The sequence below is a fragment of the Paroedura picta genome, chromosome 13 (genome assembly GCF_049243985.1).
Source record: "Paroedura picta isolate Pp20150507F chromosome 13, Ppicta_v3.0, whole genome shotgun sequence".
Classification (NCBI taxonomy): domain Eukaryota; kingdom Metazoa; phylum Chordata; class Lepidosauria; order Squamata; family Gekkonidae; genus Paroedura; species Paroedura picta.
In genome coordinates, this window is record NC_135381.1 from 36,504,963 (window position 1) to 36,522,786 (window position 17,824).

Consider the following 17,824-nt stretch of genomic DNA (forward strand, 5'->3'; position numbering starts at 1 on the left):
AAGGCATTTCAGTGATGTCACTATAATAACGGACTATACTAGTTTAGCATTATAGCGTTCAACTTAGAACACACAAAGAAAGCCCACACCAAACAAACTCCAAGGAGGATTGCGTCACAAAAAAGGGTGGTGGGAGGAAATGGCCCTGTAGCCAGATTGCTTCAGAGGTGGCTTGTCAACAGAAGGGAATTTGCTGTACGAAACCCCCATCCCTGTATCACTTTATTCGGAATCGGGCCAAAAATGAATAGCAGTGACGTGAAAATCTTTCACGGTTCATTCTCACTATGGTTTCGGACACCAGCATCCAGCTTGCAGATGAACATCAGAATCTTGGTTTGCCTCAATAAATTCCAGTTCGATGGTTTTCACTCTTTCCCCAGCCCCCCATAGAGGCTGGCCTCATTGGCATCATGCTTTAGGATGCTTAGGGCTGGTCCTGCGTTGAGCAGGGGCTTGGACTAGATGGCCTGTATGGCCCCTTCCAACTCTGTGATTCTGTGATTCTAAGATCATGGCAAGGGAGGCATCTCTTTATTTTATGTACGTTTTTATAATGTGTTTCTCCCCAATAAGTGCCCCAAACAGATTCACGTCATTCTTCCCTCCTCCATTTTACCCTTGCAACAACCTCCCTGTCAGGTCCATTAGCCTAAGTAAGTGTAGCTGCCCAAGAGCATCCAGTGCTCTTTCAAGACATGATGATGATGATGATGATGATGATGATGATGATGATGATGTCATCCGTTCAGTTGTGTCCAACCCTCGGCGATTCTATAGGAAAGTCTTTGCCATGCACCCCTGTCTCTGACTGCTTCTTTTACTTGGTTCATGGTCATCCCTGTATCGGCTTTGATTGTGTCAAACCAGCAGATCCTTTGGCGACCACGTTTCCTTTTGCTGCTCACCATGCCGAGCATTAATGATTTTTCTAGCGAGTTTGATCGCATGATGTGTCCAAAGTAAGTGAGCTTTAGCCGTAATATCTTCCCTTCTAATGACACAGTTAGTTCGCTCCTCTCTAAAACTATCTTGTTGGATTCTAGATAGTTCCAAGACATAGTGAGATTCAAACCTGGGACTCCCAGATCCTAGTCCAACCACAACATCATGTTGGCCCCACAGTGGATCTCCACATCCAGAGCCTCAAAACTTTGAAACACTCAAAAAATGTTTTGCCAACTAATGAATGAGAGAAAGTGCCATCAAGTCACACCTGACATTTAGCAACCTCCTCATGGGGTTCTCAGGACAAGAGATGTTTCGAGGATATGCCATTGCCTGCCTCTGAATCATGACTCTGGTGTTCCTCCATATTCTCCCAACCAAATACTGACCAGGGCTGACCCTGCTTAGCTGTCAAGGGGAGAGTCTGCACTTACTTTGTTTATTCCGTTGTCAATCCTGTTGAATTCAGATCACTTTGAACTCGAGTCTTCCTCCCCCCCCTCCCCATTGAAACAGGAAAGTCTTCTGCACGTGGTTAGGGAGGCTCAGAAGGGGGGGGGGGAGGCAAGCCTCTTTCTTTTCTTGAAGGGGGGGGGGAGAGGAGCCAAACAGGGAGCCTCTTTCTTTTCTTGGAGGGGGGGGGAGAGGATGGAAAAAGGCAGAGGAGGGAGGAAAAATCCAGGACCGACAGAAGTTGAGAGAAATTAGGGGCTTCTCCTTTAAGGCAAGCATGTCACATGACCAGGTGTAGCCTATCAGAGGGAAAGCTTTCTTTCCCAAATGGATATTGAGGATTAAAAGCACTCTGAGATATCGCACAATAAAGGTAGGGTCACTCCGGATCAATCCTTCTTGCTGCAGAAGGAAAATTAAAATTGCCCCAAATCCAAATAGAAATCGCATTCTGTGTAGAGGGCAGGGACTGAATCGATCTGGGGTTGGAATAAAAGCTCCGTGCAGTTTACATCCTGATCTGACTAGATCAGACTAGCCGGGCCATCTTGGACAGGACTTAACTACAAGTATCATTACATGTGTTTTGCCCCTTCTGGTGTCTTCTGTATTCCTTTTTATTTCTTTTTTAAGGAAAAGTATTTTAAATTGGTAGCTTTCATTTGCAGAATGTGCCTTTTATTGTGGCTGCTTCAGGGGCTTTTTTAGAGGAGAAGTGGGGGTCCAAACGTGACAAAACACAAACAAATGCAAGGGGAAAAAATGCTCATCTAGTAAAGATGTTGAGTTGTTTAAGGAACATACAAGATGCATGAATCAGAACATAAACAGGATCTTGGAGCAAGCTGGGGAAAGGCCATATTTGATTATTTTACTTCATTATTTTAAAGGATTCATTATTGCAACGAAACTGTACATAATACAAGACAGGAGAGAATAAAGAACAATCATTTACTATGTAAACACACTTTCAAAGCTTCCCTGCACATCTGCTTTGCACCTGTGCACATAAATTTGAAGGAATGAGCTATCTCGACATTAAGGGGCCTTTATAAAATATCACTCTACTTGCCCTTAAGAAATTGGCTTCACAGTTGATGGGGGGTACGAACAGATGCGAGACTGCTTGGGGGTGACCTGTACACTCTTCTGAGCTTGCAGAAGAACAAGTCAGATCGTTTGCGCTAAATAAAAGCATTCCTTAGAATTGTCTTCTGTATAGTACTGGGGTATCGCATGTGACCACAAGCTTTTTATCAGTGTTGATAGTCAAGTTATATCACGGAGTATCACTGCAATGTCTTAATGCATTTTTTGGAAGAGTGCTTTAGGGCAAAATGCTTCATGCCAGCACCAAGGATTTCAAGCCACTTTACTTTTGTAGCATTTTCAGGGAGTAGCTAGTTGTTATCTTCGACTGCAGTGGTCCCCAACCTTTTTATCACCGGGGACCGGTCATCGCTTGACAATTTTACTGAGGCCCGGGGGGGTAGTCTATTGCCGAGGGACATCGCCGCTGCTGCCTGAGCCCCTGCTCCACTTGCTTTCCCGCCAGCGCCCCTGACTTCCCGCCGCCCGCTGGGGGGCGCTGCCAGCAGCAGCTGCGCAGTGCCACACTGAGGGGGAGCCCCTGGGGGAATGCAGAATCGAACCAGGCATGCCAGATTAGAAGTCCACACTCCTAATCACTACACCAAACTGGCTCTCTGTCTATCTTGGGATAAGGCTTTAAACTCTAAGCTAAAGACAGTTAAGTACCATTGATACCAAAAATGAGAACTAGTGGGTATAGCGGTTTGTAAGGGGGGGGCAAACTGTGACTTTCCAGATGGCCAGGGACACATAGTTTTGTAATCCATGGACATCTGGGGGGCTACAGTTTGGCCATCCCTGAGTTAGAGTACTTATTTATTGCACTTAATTTCTTCAAGTGTTCTCAAAGTGGTTGATGTCCTTCTCTTCTCCTTCATGCCATCCTCACAACAACTCTGTAAGGTAGGTTAGGCTAAGAGAGTATGATTGGGCCAAAGTGACCCCACAAGCTTTCCACGGCAGGGTAGGGATTCAAACTTGGGTTTAACAATTCCAGCACATTGGTTATATAGTTGTGTCCCAGGACTGGTCAGTTCAAATCCATGCTCTGCAAAAGACACTTGCTGAGTGACTTTGGGTAAATCCCTGCCTCTTAGCCTAACTTACCTAACAGAGTTGTTATGCAGATAAAACAGAGAAATTACACAGGCTTCCCTGAACTGCTAGGGAGAAATTTAAGAAAATGAGACAGGCAGACAGACAGATATGGGCGTTTTCACATGCTAAATAATGCAGATTCAATTCACTTAAGCAACTAATTACAAGTGGGTTGAAAGTTTGTTATTTACTATGTGTGAAAGAGCAGACAGACAGACAGACAGACAGTCTTAACTAATCCCCCCTTGAAATCAAATTTGAAACCACTTAAGGTTCTCCGGTTTGCACCCTAATTTTCTAAACACAGTACTGCACAAAGTAATATTATCCTGTGCCTCTTTAGTTGAAAACAGGCATAAGAGTATACCAAGACGCTTCTCTTCTCTCATTGTACCTCAACATTTACTCTCCAGACTGTTAAAAGCAATTCAGCATCAAATCTGGCCTAATCTTGCCAAACTGTATTTCAATCAAAGCTATTGTTTAGGTTATAAGAAACCTCCTACGCCCGTGCATTTGAAAGCAATTAGTCGTTTCTTTTAATCTATATAATTTTTAAAGCAGGGAAGACAATTATTTAATTGAAAATTTATACAGGAAGGATAAAATTATTCCCAGGCCCTGTGGCTTTTAATTCATAGAGTTGATTTAAAAATAAAACCCTTTAAAAGTGTGTTCATTGTTATGGTGGACAATGTTGATTGCAAAGAAGGGGGGGAAACTATCCTTTATTAACAATGACATTAAATGGTTCTACAAGAACAGACATGGATGAGTTAATTTCATGTCTTTTGCCTTGTCACATCCCCCAACCAAACAAAAAAAAGCTTTGGGTGGGTTTAATTGCCTCAACTTTCCTCGCGGGGGGGGGGCGGGGAGAGGAAATCAGCGGAAAGAGAAAATTCAGCATTCCAAATGGCCATTAGCTTAGCAAGAAGTTTTAAGATTCTTAAAAAGTTGCTCGCTTTCTTCTCCTAGAGTAAAAGGAAGATCTAAGCAGGGCACTACATTCCCATTCCTACCAAGTGCTCTTCAATGATGTTTCCAGAAAATGACCTTTGACACTGCCTGGATGAAAAGACATGGGATTCAATGAAACCTCCAAAGAGTCTTGACCAGGGGTAGTCAAACTGCGGCCCTCCAGATGTCCATGGACCACAATTCCCAGGAGCCCCCTGCCAGCATTCGCTGGCAGGGGGCTCCTGGGAATTGTAGTCCATGGACATCTGGAGGGCCGCAGTTTGACTACCCCTGGTCTTGATGAAAGAACACACACGTCAGGCCTATCATGAGTCAGGAAGGAATGCATTCTGAGTAACAGTATTTGCCCACTGCTTTTGAGTGTTCAAAGCACTTCATTTGCATCCTCTCGGTAAGCCCTACAACAGTCCCCGTAGATCAGGGGTAGTCAAACTGCGGCCCCTCCAGATGTCCGTGAACTACAATTCCCAGAAGCCCCTGCCAATGCTGGCAGGGGGCTCTTGGGAATTGTAGTCCACGGACATCTGGAGGGGCCGCAGTTTGACTACCCCTGTTGTAGATAGACCCAACATTATTGCCCCCATATTGCAGAGGTAGAATGAGGCTGATTGGAAGTGGCTTATATACAGTAGAGGGGTGAGATCTGGACGTCTCATTTCCTTAACTACTCTTCAACACCGTCTCCAAAACACCTCTGGGGGGAGGGGATTTCAATTGTGGACATCCCCCTATTTCAGAGGGAGGGAGGAACCTTGGGCCACTCACGCCCAAAGCAGCCAGCACCGCGTCGCAGGGGTGGAAGGGAGGTGCGGGCGCTGACGCAGACACAACTTTGCGATTCCCCAGCTAGTGCTTTAAAACGGAGGATGTAGCTACCGGTTGGCTGCAGTGTTCTGATCTACAGTTCTCTTCATCAAACGAGGCTTTGAATGTACTGGGCACTAGGATGCAAAGGGGCAGGTGGATTTCTAGTGGAAATTTGCTGCCCTAAGTCAGGAAAATGGATTATTAGATTCCTACTGCGGATTTCCCCCATCTTCAGCGCTGATTTCAATTTGTTCAACTTTTCAGTGTCACAGAGGCCATTCCAACAGACCATTTGCTTTCTCAAAGTTTTACAAAGAAAATCAGAGAAGCACAAAGAGTGTTCTGCAGAAGATTCATGGTTTAAATCAGGGGTAGTCAAACTGCGGCCCTCCAGATGTCCATGGACTACAATTCCCAGGAGCCCCCTGCCAGCATTCGCTCCTGGGAATTGTAGTCCATGGACATCTGGAGGGCCGCAGTTTGACTACCCCTGGTTTAAATGAATGCTTTAAGCAAGGCAAGGGAATCTAATCCTTGTTAACATCTAATGGGGTAGGATAATGCCATATGCCACTAATTTCCTCTCTCAGCATCGAGGTGAAACAATCCACAAGGGATTTTAAGAATACGTTTCGCCCTTCAATGATGCCCATGTTCCTACTAAACTCACTTATCTTTAATACAGTAATTTCCTGCACGGTCAGTGGCCTTGTGGTGGGAAGGAAGAATGTGGCAACAAGATCCAAGACCAGCAAACTTCAGAAGCCTCCACTAAGAAGCCATAAAGGTCTCAGGCCTCTGTAGGAGCTGCACACTCTCTATAAGGATCCTTCGGGCTTGAAGCATGTTCTGTCTAATGCATGCACACATGCTGAGAATCTGATCTGCCCCTGCCTGGGTTCTCTCCAGCCACCAAGCGGCTTTGGTATCTGAGTTGAACAAGCCTGCTGGCTTGCAGTTTCTTCCCCACCAGCTCTCTTCCCATTCTCAGCAGTTCAAGGGGGATGGCAGACATGCATTGGTGGCTGGAAGGAGCAGGGTTGAAATCAAGACTGTTGTCCACCTGAGATATCCAGCCACACATTTCCAAGACAAAAAGCTGTTTTCCCATTTACTTCAGGAGGGTGCACCAATTTCTCCCAATGCTCACTAGAACTGCAGATTCCTGCTCTGCTCATCCAGGAATAAAAATATGAATGGCGGGGACACAGTGGGTGCCAGCAGCTGGGGGAAATCAGTAGAGGTTACCACTGGCTCCTAAATAACTTCCGGTGCCCTTACTAAAGCACAGGAAGGTATAAGCCAGCCTTCCTCAACTTCTTTACCGTTGAGAAACCCCTGAAACATTCTTCAGGCTTTGAGAAACCCCAAAAGTGGTGTGATCATGCAGAATGCTTTAGGATGCTTAGGGCTGATCCTGCATTGAGCAGGGGGTTGGACTAGATGGCCTGTATGGCCCCTTCCAACTCTATGATTCTATGATTCTGTGATTCTAATACAGTTGGGAAGCACAGCTGTGTAAACTCCCACCTGGGGGCCCTCCCTTCACACCCCACCCATTTTTGAAGGCAGAATGGGTTGACATGGTTATATTATCCAATAAATGCTTAATTATTATATATATTAACTCTCACTCATTTGGGAAACCTTTCCAGTAATGTCAAGTAAGCCTGAAATAAGCCCTTGCCACAGCATTGATAAAGCTGTTCTCACAAAGCAGTAATATCAGGGCTCTCTCAGCCCCACCTACCTCAAAGGGTGTCTGTTGTGGGGAGAGGAGAGGGAAGGCGAATGTAAGCTGCTCTGAGACACCTTCTGGTAGAGAGAAGCAGCGTAAAAGAACCAACTCTTCTTCTATATCACCCTTATAAGACATGAAGCCTTACCCTCCACTGTACTAGAGGATTCATTCATTCATTCATTCATTCATTCATTCATTCATTCATTCATTCATTCATTCATTCATTCATTCACATTTATAGGACAACTAGCAGTAGAGCCCGCTGTAAAAAAAATACAGCGGGCCCTAGGGGAGGGTTTGCTTCCCCTCCCGCCCATGTAGCAAAATGTTCCCCAGGCCCCGGGGCTTGGGGAGCATTTTAAAGGCGGCGGGGATCCTTTAAGACGCTGGCCAAGCCCCGGGGAAGAAGCTCCGCGGCTGCAGGAGCCGCAGAGCGCCTTCCCCGGGGCTTGGCCAGCGTTTTAAAGGCGGCGGGGATCCTTTAAGACGCTGGCCAAGCCCCGGGGAAGAAGCTCCGCGGCTGCAGGAGCAGCGGAGCGCCTTCCCCGGGGCTTGGCCAGCGTTTTAAAGGCGGCGGGGATCCTTTAAGACGCTGGCCAAGCCCCGGGGAAGAAGCTCCGCGGCTGCAGGAGCAGCGGAGCGCCTTCCCCGGGGCTTGGCCAGCGTTTTAAAGGCGGCGGGGATCCGTTTTAAAGGCGGCAGCGTTTTAAAGGCGGCGTGGCCCCTGGGAAGGTCTGGGGAGCCGTTTTCGGGGCAGGGGCCAGGGAGCCTACCTTCGCTCTTGGCAGCCAGCAAAGTAATGGCCGCCGGAGTGAAGGGAAGCTCTGGTGGGGGGTGGGGCGTGTTGGGGGGGCGCTTCGCGCCTCCCAATTGGTTTGTGGCCGGGCAAGCAGCCAATCAGCAGCCGCGCTGCACGCGGCTGCTGATTGGCAGCATGGGGGTGGACTGACCAGTGGAGGGGCCAATCGGGAGGCGCTTTGCGCCTCCCGATTGGGCCCTCCGCTGGTCAGTCCAGGGGAAGGGGCCTATCGGCACCCTTCCTCATCCCGGACAGGTCCCACCTTCGGGGCCCTTACTCTTTTATTTAGTCCGCGGCGCTGCGGCGCCGCGGGGCTGTGTTAAAGATGTCCTGCATATGTGGAGATGGAAATGTTGAAGGGAACATGTAATCTTTGAATGTCACCTGTATAAACAAATCCGTGAATCCTTCATAGATCTGATCCGCCTTGGAAAGAGAATTTTTTAGTTAGAAAGTTAGAGAAGACCCCAGAGGCTACTTTCCAAGTGGCTAAGTTTGGCTGCCTGGCAATGAAGCTTCGGAAACAATGGCTAAACTACACCCACACACCAAGGTAATATATTTTACTGATTGTTTTATCAGTTTATGTAACACTCTATGCTGTATTTTATATTTTGTATATGCTATATTTTTTATGACTGGTCTTGGACCTCAAGAGAATTCATTCTTCAGTGTCTAGATGGTGCCACTCAGATTGCTTTCTGCAGATCAGTACATTTTCTCCTCAGTCTTCTCTTGTGAGGGACATAGTGATCAATGTGGCAAAAACATAACACAACACGGGGAACGGGAATGGTGGCCTAGGATCACTGTTGGAGCAGTCCACAAACACCTAGTTTCTTTAAGTGGAACAAAGTCTTCTGAGCCAGATGAACTGCATCCAAGGGTACTAAAAGAACTTGCAGATGTCATCTCTGAACCTCAGTCCATTATTTTTGACACTTTTTGGAGAATGGGTGAGGTGCCAGATGATTGGAGGTGGGCAAATGTTGTCCCCATCTTCAAGAAAGGGAAAAAGGAAATTATCCAGGAAATTATCAACCAGGAAAATCCAGGAAATTATCAACCCGTCAGCTTGACGTCTATGGCAAAAATTTGGTCCTTGAGCAGCTGGAACTGAGAGCTGTGATGTCTAAGACTCAGCACGGGTTCCGCAAGAACAAGTCATGTCAGACCACCCTTATCTCTTTTTTTGAGAAAGTTACTACCTTGCTGGATCAGGGGAATGCCGTGCACATCGTTTATCTGGATTTCAGTAAAGCTTTTGATAAGGCCACCCGCCGCCGCCAGCAATGCTCCCTTCGCCGTCGCCACCGCCCGACCCAGCTGCACCCAAGACAGCTCTAACGCCGCCCCATGCTGATGCCAGTGGATCGCGCCGTGCACCAGCCTGCCGCCACCAGCCACCCCGCCCGCCTGGAGACTTGATGCAAAAGAAAAATATTTGCTTAACTGGATTAATATGTTCTGGTCATGGAACCCAGGCTTTCCAGGGACAGAACTGGAGCTCGGAATGCAAAGTTCTACCTTTTTCTCACCTGTTGCTTAAAACAAAGTGCAGCCTCATTTCTAACTTACACCCTCTTGTTTGGTGTCCAGCTGCTCTATGAGGGCTAGAAGATCAGGCCATAAATGGAAATGGACACAGGGAGAGATGATTTCTGAGTGCATCTTCAAATCCAGGCCTTTAGTTGCCACCCTCTTATTATTATGAAGATACCGCTGACTTTTATTGTCAACATGACCATAGGACAAGCCCAATTATTACCGGCACCAGAAGCAGCTTGTGGTTTTATATTACATTGAGGTAAATTACACTGGAATTAGAGTGGATTACTTTTATCAAATAGGGAATAAGCTGTTAATTAACTCCCCGCTGTAGCAATCTCTTTTGGAGCTTGCAACTGTTATTAGGTCTAGATTAAACTGTTGAATTAATTTCCCACTTACTTACTATTTCAAGAGTTTTTTTTTTAATTTACCTGGCAGCAGCTTTAATGGGAAATTGTATTAGCGAGCATAAATTGTTTTTTTTTCCCCTTTCGTTTTGGTGGGGAGAGTAAACAGTTTGTGATAATGTTTATGAAGTCGTTTTGTTTGCGCAAAAAAAAATATAATTGCAGTTTTAATTAGTGCATGGTTGTCGGAGTATTAGGTCTGAGATTACATTATGGCTTTCGGAGAAAAACAAACACAGGTAATCCCCACGTTTAGAATGGTTTGCAAATAGGAGAGGGGGAAAAATCATGTCGACATTGCAAACAGAGCAAGCTTGTTTCGATGCAGGTAGTACCGGAAAAGGAAAAATGAAAAACCAACTCTCTCTCTCTCTCTCTCTCTCTCTCTCTCTCTCTCTCTCTCTCTCTCACACACACACACACACACACTCACACTCACAAAGAATTATGCTTGGATATATATAATGAGACGTGGAACCACCAACAGCATATCAAAGAGCATCTCTGTATGGCATTAAATGGGGGAAGGTCCATTATTGTCAGATCTCAGAAATTCATCAGGGCGTGTATTTGGGTGGGAAGCCACCAAAAAAGACTCTGCAGAGAAACGCAGTGGCAAACCACCTCTGCTGCTCATTCACTTGGAAACCCCTTGCTGGGTTTGCCGCTTGACAGTACATATATATTAAAGAGGAAGGGAGATCCAAAACCTTAGGGGGGGGGCATCAGCAGGAGGCTTTGAGATTGTCTAAATGTTCAGCCAAGTGGTTGGCAGTGCTAAGTGCAAGTCAGCAATCTGAGGACCACTGCCCACACTGGGCACCCCACTGGGCACCCCACTAGCATCCCCTTTCGCACTGCTGCTATCCAAGTACCTCCACCCCTACTGCAGGTGGCCAGAGCTTGGTCTACAGAACTCCTACAACTGCTGACCCAAGCTTACTAGAACCCTTTTAATTCAGGGCTGAGAAATGCTCCACAGAAAGCAGATATAAAGATATTAATAACTTGACTATCACTTCAAGAACAGATTGGGTATCATGGAGGTTTAGCATTAGATGGGTAACCTTTGGCCACATTTTGAAACGCTTCTCAGAGGAATTAAAACGCTGCCTATAGCCTTCTGTTACGGACTTCTAAAAAGTAAGTTTTCAAAAATATGGGAAGCAAGGAGATTACCCATTTTCTTTTCAGAGGGTTTTCAATGTGCAGCTTGGTTATTAATTGTCCTACAAAGTTTTTTGTCTCTCCTAATTGTCCTGAAGATGAAACTCAAATGCTTTGGCCACCTCATGAGAAGGAAGGACTCCCTGGAGAAGAGCCTAATGCTGGGAGCGATTGAGGGCAAAAGAAGAAGGGGACGACAGAGAATGAGGTGGATGGATGGAGTCACTGAAGCAGTCGGTGCGAGCTTAAATGGACTCTGGGGAATGGTAGAGGACAGGAAGGCCTGGAGGATCATTGTCCATGGGGTCGCGATGGGTCAGACACGACTTCATAGCTAACAACAATTGTTTAAAATGCAGAATGTCAGATTATTCATTAATTGTGCCCGCTAATGGTTGTAGATCATGGCAAAGCTGGAATCAGCTATTGTATTACTGAAAAAAAATTCCCTGCAGCATCAGAACCACAGCCAGGCAGTACAGAATAGTGGTCATAGGATCTGAAAGACTGAGGTTCGAATCTCCACTCTTCTAAGGAAACTTCTGGGTGACCTTTGGCCAGTCACACACCTTCAGTTTTGCACTCCTCACAGGGTTGTTGTGAGGATAAAATGGAGGAGAGGAGAGTGATGTGAGTATTTCTTAATTCTGGAGTAGAGAGAACCGAAGCCCATGTTCTTACAGTTTGGGACTGCAAACCAAAATAAGTATTTTGGGTCCACAAAGTTTGTAAACCCCTATTTTATTCAAATGTAATAAAGATATGACCCCAACCAGTTATGCTAATGAAGCCAACGTAACAAATCAGAAAACATCCTAATAAAAGCTTGATTATGACTCCTCCTCTTCATTAGCACAATCGTTCTTTTCATAAATTACCTCAGAGGGAAAAATCTTGTTGCCAACTGGCATTCTGCTCATGTGGGTGGTGAAGAGAGAAGACATTTGCCGTGCAATTTATTAAAACGCAAACAAAAACATGACATCAGAGTTGTTTCAATTAATTTTAGCCTCTGTTTTATAAAGATTTAACTATTCATGCAAATAAAAAAACTGAATTAGTATGTTGGGGAGGAATGGAAAATGCTGACTCCTAACGCAGCTTTACGGCCCTTTTTAAAAAATAGGGATGCAATTTTAAAAATAATAGCTTAAAATAGTTTGAAAAATTTAAAAACTAATAGTTTTTCCCCCAAATTACACTTTTATTACATGGTTTCAATTAGCAATTTCACCCCCCTTTTAAAAAGATACAAATTGCTTCCCTCCTCCCTGCACTTTTGGAGGAAATTATGAGATGATAGAAATACTAAAAAAAGACATCAGCCAAACACCAGCCTGAGCCTCAATTGAAAACATATCTCTTCCTCGTTTCTCAGAGTGATTTGCTTGCGTGAACACAATGAGCATGTTGAACAATTCCTGCAAAGTGTGCCCAAAACATGTGTCTTACCTATGGTTACACAGATTGTTCGACCAGGATCTATTAGCTAATATAGAGAACTTCGAAGAATTTACAAATAATACACGTTTCCAATCTAAGCATGGCCTTGGCTTCCTTTGAAGCCATTAGAGAAAGAGTTGTGGTATTACTTAAGCCATTATGCCATGACATGTGGAAAATGTTAGTTTGCAGGTGCATCGATGACTTAGTCCAGATGCTATGCAACCACATCTGGAGTATAAATACTAGCGTGGTTCCTGGTCTCTTTGTAGTAGAAATCTCATGGGTCAGAAGGAAAAGTTGAATTCATGCGCAATGAGGGCACGCCTATGGCCGAAGAAGGGACAAAATGTTTCAAGATACTAAAGTCGAGTTTTAAAGCACATGACTCTGGGGATTAGACAGTGACTGTGGCTTGGTTTTCAGTCATGAACTCACTGTTCAGCTTAAAAAGGTGCATGCTCCAAAGCTCTGGGACTGTACCAAAGTTACAAAGCACAAACAGAACACTTGTATGTTTCTGCATTCACATCAATAGGAAGGGCAGTTCTAATTGTATTCGTATTTACATTATTCTGTGTGAATTATTATCTTACTAGTAAAAAGGCTGCTGCAGGCTGAAATGCAGTGGGAGCTAGCAGGATGGTGGTTGGGGGGGGATGCAGCAATATTTAGGGGCGGAGAGGGCTGCCGTCCGCCCGCCCACCTCCCCTTCCCAAGGCGGGGGGGGGAGGGAATGAGGGTCGGGCTCGGGGCTGGGACGGTCTCAGTGGGCCAGACACACTCCATCTACCAGGGCACGAAGCATAGAATTTCTTCCTTTTATTTATTTTGAGCCTAAGACCAATTTATTTTTGCCTGAAGCTTTTGATCAAGTGAGTGCAGGTTCAAGCAACACAAATGTTAGAAATTTTATGGAGCAACACAAACACAGGTCAGGCAAAACTTATGTTCTAGAAGAAATAAGATATAAATAGGAGTAAACACCTTGTATTTGAAGAGTCTTGAGCTCTGCAAACTTTTTGTGGGTTTCATCAGGGAAAAACAAAGTTCTTATATCTGGAAAGAAAAACACTGTTAAAAGCATTTACATAGTATGGAACTGAAATGCCACTTTACATTCTAGGGCTACACATAAATACAGATAAGAGCAAGGAGGAGGGAATATTCAGATTACAAAATGTCCTCTTGGAAAACCTTTATGCCTTTATATATACAGAAGCCTGGGGTTCATGGTATGGAAATTCACTTCTGTGTCTCAAAGCCAAAAGGACTTATTCAGGAATATCAAATGGCCCCAGCCCTCCTGGAGAAGGAACGTTTTTGGACATTTTCTGGAATTCTGGTGCTTATAAAAGGCCCCATCAAATTATTTTATATTCTTCCATATCAGCAAGATCGAGGAATTTAGGAGCACATAATCCTTCAGCATCGTGTCCTGGGCCAGTCTTTTTAATGGTCACAGCTGCCTTGCAATTAGAACAGATACAGTCACAAAGTTCTCTTGATATTAAGCAATGGATGTTTCCATTCCATACCTTTCCCATTTGCAACCGAGTGAATTTTTCCCTGAATCAGCTACTCCTTATGGCTACCAATCTCCATTTCCTGACCCCTAGAGACCTATTTCCCTCTTTCCCGATTTTAAATGTATAGATCGTTGAAATATATTTCCAGATTCCACAAAGTAATTAAATGCTGGCCCTCAAACCAAATTGTATAGAATGTGGAGACAGGAGAGAGTAACTTGTTTCCCAAGATACTGCCATCACTATCTTATACCAACACTTAACAGCTCCTGTGTTTTGGCCCAATGTAACAGGAATCCAACAACTCTCCTGTTAGGGCCTTCTTGACCCACTTCTGGCAATGACTCTAAATCCAAATTATCAGCCCTAGAAATCCTGAGACTCTGAATCCACTGCAAACAGAGCCTGAGAAAAATGCCTCTCTGAGGAAAAGCTGGTGTTACCAGGCTCTGAATCCAGCTCACACCTAGGGAGTGAGAAATCTGAATCTTCACCACTCGTGGGACAAGAGTTCATACCATTAAGCACTGCCTCAGCACAAAGCTCCATTGCTTTAGTTTCCATGCAATTCCATTGGAGGGTGGAGGCCCTGGGCATTTTCAAGAACTACTTTGCCTTAGAACAACAACAACTGACTCCAGCAGCATTTTTGAGACCAACAAGATGGGGGGGGGGATACGCTTTCATGAGACAAAGCTTCTTTAATCAGAAACAAGTCAAAATGGCGGTCTTTGAGTCCTTATATCTCAGCCAAAAATTGGGAGGGGTGTTGGAGGTACAATGTCCATCATTCCCCAGGTTCACTGGGGCAGAGGACAAATACTTGGAGGAAGAAAACCGGATTCTATAATAAGGATACTACCTGTCCAAGCCCACAGCCATAATTTGGAGAGGGGAATGAGTATTATTTATTTACACTATTATTTATTTACCAATTTTCTCCTTGAGACTCAACGTGGGTTACATGGTATAAAAATGTAATCAAATAGCATGAGAGAGCTGTCTGTCTGTCTATATCACTCTCTCTCTCTCTCTCTCTCTCTCTCTCTCACACACACACACACACACACACAAAACCCACAAAATTCCCCACCTTGTAGGGCTTTAAAATCAGGACAATCCCAACAAATCAGGACCTACTAACTAAAAATCCTGTTCTAGCCAATTGCATAGAGAATTCATATTTGGAAAATTTAAGACAGGATTAACATTTTAACCTAAGTTCCTTCTCTTTTTTGCATAGATAATTCGCACAGAGACTCGTGAAAGATTTTACAGGAATCACTAGTGTTGCTTGGAGGGGCATGACAACTGATTGATGGGCTCAGCCACTGTTTTACCACCCCGAATAGGGCCCTGCCCTGTTCAGTCGGGGGGGGGGGGATGTTTTGAACTAGTGAATGAACTGAAGTTCAGCAATTTTATAGTGCTTAGACTAGGACCTGTTCTGCACACATTAGATAATGCAGATTCAATGCACTTTAGAAGCAGATTTTCATGTTCTGCACAGGAAAATATGCAAAAGCATACTGAAAGTGCATTATTCAATGTGAGGAGGATGGTCCTAGGGTTAGGCTAAATCTAAACGATACAGCTAGCTCCTTGCTGTTTGTGAGGAAATGACTTATATGAGTAATGCCTTTTGGAAATGCTAATCACCACTGCATGGTGTCACCCCCCCTCCAGAAGTCTGGAGACTTCTTATCCCATGTCACTGCCAGATTTTATAAAGGAGAAAATTAGAAGGCAATACTTTAAAAAGAAAACAATAGAAACAGACACCTAGCCAGTCTCTGTTCTCTCAGACAGCTTGGATTCAGAACTGTATGTTGAAAGCATCCTTCATTGTGGGTACAGGATAACCATTTAGAATGTCACAGGCTAAAAATACGGTACAAAATCATCATGGAATTCTCAAAGTGTATTCCCATGATCATGAGCTACCAAATCAACACATCAAAAGTATGTGTCAACACTTCTGAAAAAATACATAGGCTAGGCTAAGTCAAAAAGTATTGCTACAAAATCCTGGAACCGTTTATTAAACAAAAATATCAAAATGTGAAGGATATACATTTATGAAGGTGATGTTTCCAACTCTCTAACCCCTTCCCAAAATTATCCTTTGCTCTTTGATTTACACCACATCAACACAGCAGTTCTGACATCCTTGAAAGACTCAAATCGTTTTCTTTTTAAATGTTCTTTAAGTCTGGGAAACAAAAAGAAGTCTGAAGGGGCAAAAGCAGGGCAATAATACAGCCGTTGCTAGCCTCTAAGAACAAACTGGTACTTTGTCATGATGGTAAAAGAAATTGTTGGCCCAACTTTCCTGGCCTTTTTTTCGCCAATGCAGTTTTCAATTTTCTTAAAACTTCTTCATAATAAGCTCCTCTGATCATCCTGTGTCTGTTGAGAGAACTGGTCTGTAGGAACTGGAACCCTAGCAGGAATACTTTTTGACTTACCCTCTTATGCCATAAGCAAATGAAAACCTTTCCATGATTGTTGCATTATTCAGACCAGCTTCATATGAGGGCTCAGTGGGCTTTGGACCTTACCACAGCAACCTCCATTGTTTTTGGGAGCTGTCTCGGGTCCTGCTAACTGTGACTAGCTTTGGATTCAGCCTTTCCGTTGTCTGAAATTTGCTCCACATCCCCCTGCTAATGAGCAGTGACCATAGGTTGGTTCCCCTCAAATCCTGTCCAGCACAGCTGAAACAGGATTCTCTGTAGGACCCTTCATGCATGGCGGCAGCTTCCCCGCGCTGGTGCTGTGCCTCTGCGGCGGGGCATTATGCCCTGCCATTTCCTGTGTACGCACGGGAGCAGGGCATGCTGGCTTGCCCCAGCGTAGCATGCGCGCTCGCACTTTACACCGGGGCCAGGAGGGCCGGATTGCTGCCGGCCGAGGTAAGTGAAGCAGCAGGGGTGGGGTAGATGGGGAGGGGCCAGGCCCCTCCACATACACTGGTGGGGCCAGGGGGTCGCCCCTGCCAGCTCTTTGGCTCCACAGAGCCCGCAGGGGCGTGCAGTATCCCTTAAGGGAGTGGTCCCCAACCTTTTTATCACCGGGGACCACTCAACGCCTTTTACTGAGGCCCGGTGGGGGGGGGGTAGCTTACTCCTCTACTCTCAACCACTGCCCTAATGCTCTCTGATCGCTATGGTCATGTTTAAACATCCCTTCAAAATAAGATACAGACACGCCACAGCAATGAACATAAGGAACATTTTATTTTCATGGAAATTTTAACTCACGACAATGACAAATCAATGGGGACCCTGAGCTTGTTTCTCTGCAAGGAGATAGTCCCATCTGGGATTGATGGGAGACAATGATACCCGAAGTGTGTTGTAAAGGGCCGGGGGGATGAAGTAAAGGGCCGGGGGAGGGAGGGGGAGAATGCGTCCTTCGCGGCCCACCTCCAATTAGTCGAAGAACCACATGTGGTCCGGGGCCCACAGGTTGGGGATCGCTACCTTAAGGGACACCGTAGGGTCGGGGCTGAGCAGGCTGGCAGACCTGGTGCTGGCGATTATGCACAGTGCCGGCCCGCCGCAGCCCCGGCTTACCCCAGGAAGCTACGGAAGATCCTGCAGGACCCGAGACAGCTCCCCTTCCGTAGCCCTGAGCCGGGAGGCGCCTGCGCTGGCAGCAGCAGCGTTATTGGCAATTTTACCCAAAGCGCTGTTGCCGCCAACGCGGGCAGTACGGCCCGTAAATAATGGCCCTAGGACATTCCCAACAAATGAGGGTCAAGATCAAACTCTTATGTCATTGTTTTTAAAAATCAATTCCAATT

The 17,824-nt window shown here is 45.3% G+C and overlaps 1 protein-coding gene across 3 annotated transcripts in view; it reads right to left on the minus strand.

Moving 5' to 3' along the window:
* DACH2 (dachshund family transcription factor 2) overlaps positions 1 to 17,824 on the minus strand; it is a 355,035-nt gene that overhangs the window by 156,284 nt on the left and 180,927 nt on the right. Inside the window, exon 3 of one of the 3 annotated variants that reach the window (XM_077307556.1) lies at positions 13,475 to 13,561. The exons of 1 other annotated variant lie outside the window; for it this stretch is intronic. In XM_077307556.1, the coding sequence (XP_077163671.1) occupies positions 13,475 to 13,561 (87 nt within the window). The remainder of the gene's footprint in view (positions 1 to 13,474; positions 13,562 to 17,824) is intronic. One more of the 3 variants, XM_077307557.1, reaches the window with a different exon arrangement.